Source organism: Oenanthe melanoleuca, chromosome 11, assembly GCF_029582105.1.
Source record: "Oenanthe melanoleuca isolate GR-GAL-2019-014 chromosome 11, OMel1.0, whole genome shotgun sequence".
Classification (NCBI taxonomy): domain Eukaryota; kingdom Metazoa; phylum Chordata; class Aves; order Passeriformes; family Muscicapidae; genus Oenanthe; species Oenanthe melanoleuca.
The window spans coordinates 61,928-68,803 of record NC_079345.1 but is presented as its reverse complement, the minus strand read 5'-3'; the positions used below and the strand labels follow the sequence as shown (position 1 = coordinate 68,803).

The following is a 6,876-nucleotide window of genomic DNA, read 5'->3' as shown; positions in this document are numbered from 1 at the left end:
CTAAGAATGGTTTCCTACATTAATTGCAAGCACTTTTATTTATTGCACTTAAGCTGTTCTTTTCCCCTTCAGCCCAGCACTTTATTATTTAGGGTTATGGGAGAAAGCACTCCACAGCTGGTATGTTCTTAGGGCAGTGGAGGACTCAGGGTACCAGTGTTCTGAATGAGCACTGGTGTAGGGGAGAGTGAAGGTTATGGTGGCATCATTCCGTGCAGGACAAGAAAATACATATCTGAGTGATAAGCAGGTGCCAACCAATGTATTTTATATGGAGCATAGGAAAGATCAGCTCAGGCAATGTGTAGATCTAGTGCTTCTAGGTGCAGAGCACAGACCCACATCAGCAGCAACCTAGCCACCTTCATCCTGGATGCTTCAGAAGAGGCTTCCTGTATCCAGAAGACATGGGATAAAGCCAGGACCTTGTGCTTGTCTCAGTGCTCAGTCAGAGAAGCCAAGCTGTCAACAGTGGTGTGCTGCTCTAAGACTGGCAGAAACATTCAGTGCTCTTTTCCACCAACATAAACCTCTGCATTGTCAGCTACAGCACCTTTGCTTGCCTCTGGAAACAGGAGTCATATTCCAAATACACAGCAACGAGCATGGCAGGGTATGTTCCCAGTTTGGCCACAAACAAGATGAAAGTGTACTTGTTCCTGCTTAGCCTTCAGCACAAAAGCAAAAATTAAACTTTTCATCTTATTAACATTTTTATCAGCACTAAAAAAGATGTTTAAAACAGTCCCACTACTGATGAACTGGCTAGTCTGCACTCAGATGCCTTGTGTTTCCATTAGGATTTTTGGTGCAGGGTTTATGTCGGCTGCCTATGTCACCATCTTGTATAAGGGTTGTAGAGACCACTGCCTCTGTAGCATGCAGATTGGTCTTCCTTTCTGACAGGGCTGGATAGCAGCTGTCCCTGTCATGTCAGCAGTGCAATAATCCTGACAGTAATGTGGGCTAGTGCCTTTTCTTCATTAATTATATTTATGAAGAAAAATTAAAAGTTTCTTCGGAAGCGATCTGAGGGGCTTGAGTTTTCTATTTTTGGATCAAATTTGGGTCTTGCTTAGAAGGAAGTACTTTGCAGACTGTTTGTGGAATTCTGTCAATATAGATCTTTTGACAAAATCTAATGGAGTTTTACTGAGATTTCAGAGCACCTTGAGTTTCTTCTCACTAGGAAAAAAAGTATTTTTATCATGCATGAGGACCAACATTTTAGGATATACTTTTTGCTAGTTGCAGTGTAATTATGAAACAACCCAACTTTTTCCAAAGTTTAAACTCTCACAATTTTTGGTTATTTAAACACCTGTTTCATTTGGAACTGGAGGTTGAAGCTAATTCTTAAAATCATAGAAACAACAGCATTTGAAGCCTTTAGGAAGAGGAACAACAGCAGAAAAGATTCAAATGCTAAAGCCCAAAACTCTTTCAATGTTATCATCATGTAAGTATGCAGGAAAGGTTCATCCCAATGTATTCGACTGCAACTTTTGATTCTGTCACCGGTGATAATTTTACCAAATATTTGTGCCTAGCCTCACACTTTCTGTTATCTGAAAAGGGCTGCAGAACAGCCTCCGTTGAGTATGGGACTGATACAGAAACTCTTATTTCTGAGTAAGACTGACAAACCCTGCACTCCGAGTAGCACGTATTGATCAGGTCTTTATTTCTTTCACTGTTATGGAAAGCCCAGTGTGTCCTTGCCAATCTGAACCAGTAGTATTGTGTATTGCAGAATTAATTGCCACAAGGAGTTAGTAATGAATGGCTCTACCTAGCTCACTGTTGAAGGACTAAGGAAAACACAGCTCTGCAATGGAGCATACAGATTTCTGAACTGCACCTCTTAAAGGTAGTGGCAGAATGGAACAGAAAGAATTCCTACTTAGACTTTTTAAAGCAGAAAGGGAGTTTAAATACAGCCAGCTCCTATTTTCTATGGGTGTGCAACTGTCATGGAAGACATAGCTTGTTATCTTTCTTAACACTCCTGGCAGAATCCACATATTTCTCTGAAGCTGCTGTTATGAACTCTGGGCAGCACAGGCTGAGTTAACTTTACCTGTTCCAAAAAAACTTTGCTCTATGTAACTAAGACAAGCACTGGTGTCCTCAAGCAGCTTCTCCACATTTTCCTTGTGCTTCTTCCGAGGATTAAGCTTTTCCATTTCAGCCATGGCATTGTGATGCTTTTTCTCCAGTCATCCAAAATCTTTTTCATTCATTAAAAACAGTGCCTGTTCATCACAAAATGTCCTGCTTTTTCCTAGGCCAGTTTTGGGTGTCAGCAAAGACACTGGCATTATTTTTTTCATGCAAATATCTTAGATTTTCCAACACAGGATTCCAGCTGCAGAAACATGCCTCAAGGTCACTGTCATCTAAAGAAACAGTGTTTTTTCTGCCAGTGGTCAGACAGTGGTGTGGCTGGATTATCTTCATCTGTCTGGTGACAACTCATAGAACAGAGTGCTTCCCTCCACTACCTTTTATTTTCCTGCCTCCCTTTGTGTCTCCCTTACCTGATTTATTAACACTTCCTTACATTTCAAGCTCCCAAGGAGCACTGCTGTGGGTGGAACAGTTATGAAAGGGCAAGTCTACTGAAGGACTTATAGCAGGGTATGGAAAGCATCTGCCCAGTAATCTTCCTTTTCTCCAGTCCCTTCCTGATTTTTGGAGTTTGCAGAGATACTACGTGATCATCATGTAACCACATCACTGAGAATGTCCCACTCATTCACAGACTTCCTGTTAGAGAGAGGTTCTCACCTTAGGGTCCTCAGGCTGTTTTGTCCCTGCTGAGCAATGCAAGCCCTGCCACACTGCATGCAGAAGTGAGCTGAGGAGTTTGTTGGTCCATCTTTTCAGTAATTCTGGCTCTGCTGATAAGCATGCTTGCTGAGAAAGGTACTCTGAAGGCTCTGCTCTGTCCTGTCCTGTCCTGTCCTGTCCAGAAAGGCATCTGTAAAAGGAACCCATAAAGGTTATATTGAGTGGTGGTAAAGGTAAGAGAGAGCCTCCAAGTTGCCCCCAGAACAAGGAATAGGCCCAATGAGGCAGCATGACAGACTGTTTGTACCAGATCGGAATCTTGAACTAGACAAAAGGGTAACATCCTGTTCCAAGAAGGAGGAAGTATTTCCCTCTCTCGGAGACAAGTTGCTGTGAAGTCTGGAATCTTTCCCGTGATACACAGGCCCTTCAGCCACACCTAAGGCTTTGGACCTGTCCCTCCAGACAGATGCTGGTGGCTTTTGTGTCACTTGCCAAAGGCCTTTCTTCAGGCAGTTCACCTCTTTGGTCTTGTGCAATCATTGTCTGCTGGTCTATTGCTCTCTGAAGACTCAATTGTATTTTTCATCTTTTTTCACATTTTAAAATGTTACCTCTTTTTAATTACTCATATGACCTGGTGCATGTTAAATACTGCAGTGTACCAGCTGTTTACTAAATAATCCTTTTTCATGCTTTTTTTGGTTTTAAAGAGGAGAGTATTCTCTGCATCCCACTCTAGCATGCACCTATAACAATTCCTGTTTTTGTTGTGTATGGGAGTAGGTTTTCCAGTGAATGCGCCCTCAGCACTGTGGCCTATGTACTGCTTTGGAAAGGCAAATAACGCAAGATTGTTGGAAAAGCTAGTCCATTGATTCTTTATTCAGATGTACAGAGAAGTCCAGGAAGGAAGAGTATTTTTGCATTGAATTTTCAGCTGACTTAGCAATAAAGATTTTTACTTTCATCTAACAACTTATTCTGCTTCTGTTACTGTGCTGGAAGAAATGTCTGCAACATCCCAGTCAAAGGTAGCTGTGTCTAGCAGCAGCTGTGCTGCAGGTTATTCACTGAACTCTATGTGCTACTTCACTCATCAGCCTTCCATACAAAAACTTCTTTCAGAACACAGAAAGAGTAGAATTAGGCTTAACAATTATTAAGGCAGCTTTCTTTTTCCTGGTAGAGGAATCTTGCCCTGTGAAATTGCTCTCAATAGCACTGTACAGCTCTAGAAGTAGCTGCAACAAGAGGAAATACAGAAATGTTAACAGAAACAAGACCACAATGGACTGTCTGTGTACATCACTGTGCTGAGACACTTGATGCTAAAAGGCAGAAGAAATCAAAACCCAAAGCACCTAGTGTGTCCCTATCTGGCATCTGTTTTACTTTAGTGTCTCTAGTTCAAATAGTGTTCCGTTGTTTTGGTAATTGTGAGGATTTAGTTACTGGTGCCAGTGAAAGATGAGCTATGTCCAAGGCAAAGCATCTTTGTGGTATGTTTAGTTTTTTTAATGTGGGCAGAACTCATCTGTGAGACTGTGGTGGTTCCATACTCACATGAACAATACTGCTCTGAAGTAGAATTTCATTTTGAGGCATGAGCTGGTGATTCTAGTGCTACTTTTCCCAGTTAAATTTCCTATAAAAGTTTTTCTTAAAAAAAAAAAAAAAAAAAAAAAAGAAAAAAAGAGCAGCACCTAATTTCTCCAATTTGTTCACTGAAAATGTATTTTGAAAATAATATGCTTCCATATTCAATCACCCATTTGATCTCATAAAGCTTTTGTCTGATTATCCCAATTCAGGGCATCTTTTAAAGCAAAACTCTTGTATATACAAGTAATATAAAAAGACCATTTCACATAAAAATGCTCCCTCTCCAGGAGTTTGAAAAGGCATTATATCACAAGTTAGACTGAGTTTGCGAGGTTTTTTTCAGGATTTTTCATGGCCTTATAAATGTCATGTTCACACTGGTCTCTTAATTCCAAGAGACCTACAAGGAAGCAATATTTAGCTGTCACAACCATGGGTCTCCATCGCTTGTTTTTAAGAGCTCTTTTCTCAGCGAAGTCACATGCCTTTTGTAAAGACAGTTTCAGCTACAAAAAAGCTGTTCATTGGCAGAAGCACGTAGTGACAGTACTTGTAGCAAGGCCTCACTGGAGAAGGGGACACCTGAGAGTGGGAAGGAAAGGCTGCCTGTGAAGCAGAGACAACCCATTGCATCAGCTTTGAGTCACTAATAATTCAGTAATGCAAATTCAAGTTAGGAATAACCTGACTCTACTGTATTTAGAGCTTGGTGAGTGCTCTGTAGCATTAAGGCTGCACTGTCCAAAAGAAAGGAAAGCATACTGCTTCACCTCAGTAAGGAGTGGAATGGAGGAATCATTTGAAAGTTCTTACAAATGCAGTGGCTTCTGTTTCTGTTCATAACCTGTCCTGTAATCTCTGACAGCTAGACCTGCACTGAGCAGGTATGCCATGGCAGCCAGGCAGCCCAAGAGACCAGCAGCAATCTCTGCCCCATGCAGGCTGCACCAGAAGCCCTGATAGCCTTTGCTTTGATAAAGCTGCTCTCTCTCTTTGCACACTGATGAATTATAAACGCTGAGCAGAGAATGGAGGAAATAGTACAGAGCAGGCACTGTGCCAACTGCAATCACTATGTACAGGGTGCATTCAATTAGCAGCCATGCTGGGAAGTGCCACAGGACCCGTAGAACACCAACCAAAATAAGAACACAAGGGAAGACCAGGAGACACCCAGCCACGGCCATGGCTGCCCTTGCAATGGGCAGCTTCAGTAGGTAGAAACGTTGGTCAAGCTGCTGGGCTAGCTCCCCCTCTGCTCCGCTGAAGCCGCTGTAGGCCCCGCCGTACTGGTAGTAGTAGATGCCCCCCAGGGCGGGGAGGCCGGTGTATCCTCCCGCCGAGCCGCAGGACACGGAGCTGCAGACCAGGATCAGGGCGGCCAGCAGCACCTCCACCATCTGGCAGCAGGCTGGAGGGGAGGCCGAGGTGAGTGTGCGGCCACAGAGGAGCGCCCGGAGGGAGCCGAGCCAGACGCTGCGCTCCGCAGGACGAAGGGAGCGGCTCCCGCCGGCCGCGCTCACCCCGGCCCGTGCGCAGGTACAGGCAGCGCCGGCGCTCCAGCGACCCCGGTACGGCGTGGCTTCCCCGCGGCCCCTCTGCCTCTGCTCCCGGTACGGCGCTAAGGAGAGATGATGGCAGTGATCCTTCCAGGCCCTTCGCCGCCGCCCGCCCGGCCTCGGCCCCTCGCCGTCGCCAGTCCGGTCTTCGCAGCCCCGGCCCCGAGCCGGGCCCCTGGGACCCGCCCGCTGCCCTCACGCCCGCTCGCCGCCCTCACCGCCCGCCGCCCTCACGCCCGCTCGCCGCCCTCACCGCCCGCCGCCCTCACCGCCCGTCCGGCCCGGCGCGCCCCCCGCGCGCGGCACGGGGACAGCCTCGCTCCGCCATGGCCCGGCGCGGCCCCGCTCCGCCGGCGCTGGGGACTGGAGGCCGGGCCGGGCCGCCCCGGGGTGCTGCCGGTGCCGTGAACTCCGTCTCGTCCGCTCGTCTGAGCCTCGCCGGCGCTTCTCCGAAGCGGTGGAAGCTGCGGCCCGCTCAGGCCCTGCCCCGTCTGAAGGTGCTCAGCTCCTCGGCGCTGGTGCGCGGTGTCCCGGGCCGTGCGCACGGTTCACCAGCTGTGGGCGCGTGTGCCCGCTCCCTTTGCTTCCACCGACAGTGCCTGCAGCCCCTTGTGGTGATAACGTCTCGAGGTTTCCCACCTGCCACAGAACATGCTTGTCAGTACCCATTGGAAACTGACTGAATTTAACTAATTGAATTTTCACAATTGTACAAGTTCTACTTTTTCCTGAGCTGTGAGTTTTGATGAGTGTTCTTTATTCAGCTTTTTCTGCAATCTTGTGCCTCTGTAAACTTCATCCGTGTCTCCCTGTTCCCCCACTCCCGGCCTCTCTGGGCCTGCCCTAAATCCCTTAAACCCACCCTGTGATGCAGTGACTGCACCTCCATGCAACACTCAAGACACAAGTGCACCAGCAG

The 6,876-nt window shown here is 46.7% G+C and overlaps 1 protein-coding gene across 2 annotated transcripts; it reads right to left on the bottom strand.

Moving 5' to 3' along the window:
* Nucleotides 1–23: 23 nt before the first annotated feature.
* MARVELD3 (MARVEL domain containing 3) lies at nucleotides 24–6,532 on the bottom strand. Of its 2 annotated transcripts, XM_056500852.1 has the most exons (5): nucleotides 6,227–6,532; nucleotides 5,922–6,019; nucleotides 5,538–5,809; nucleotides 2,791–2,983; nucleotides 24–1,185 (listed from the first exon to the last, which is right to left on the bottom strand). In XM_056500852.1, exons 1-4 carry the CDS (start codon nucleotides 6,283–6,285, stop codon nucleotides 2,801–2,803), a joined length of 612 nt encoding a protein of 203 aa, XP_056356827.1. In that variant the 5' UTR covers nucleotides 6,286–6,532; the 3' UTR covers nucleotides 24–1,185; nucleotides 2,791–2,800. The 2 variants fall into 2 exon arrangements, with proteins under 2 accessions (XP_056356827.1, XP_056356826.1); XM_056500851.1 differs by lacking the exons at nucleotides 24–1,185; nucleotides 2,791–2,983 and having other exon boundaries at nucleotides 4,462–5,809; nucleotides 6,227–6,506.
* Nucleotides 6,533–6,876: the final 344 nt, after the last annotated feature.

Excerpts from the sequence above, each read along its gene's own strand:
- MARVELD3 (XM_056500851.1), bottom strand. The coding sequence starts at position 6,285 with ATGGCGGAGCGAGGCTGTCCCCGTGCCGCGCGCGGGGGGCGCGCCGGG. Across the intron at positions 6,020-6,226 it reads CGCGCCGGGCCGGACGGGCG|CGCCGTACCGGGAGCAGAGG; the intron begins GTGAGGGCGGCG and ends ATCTCTCCTTAG. Across the intron at positions 5,810-5,921 it reads GTACCTGCGCACGGGCCGGG|CCTGCTGCCAGATGGTGGAG; the intron begins GTGAGCGCGGCC and ends CCTCCCCTCCAG.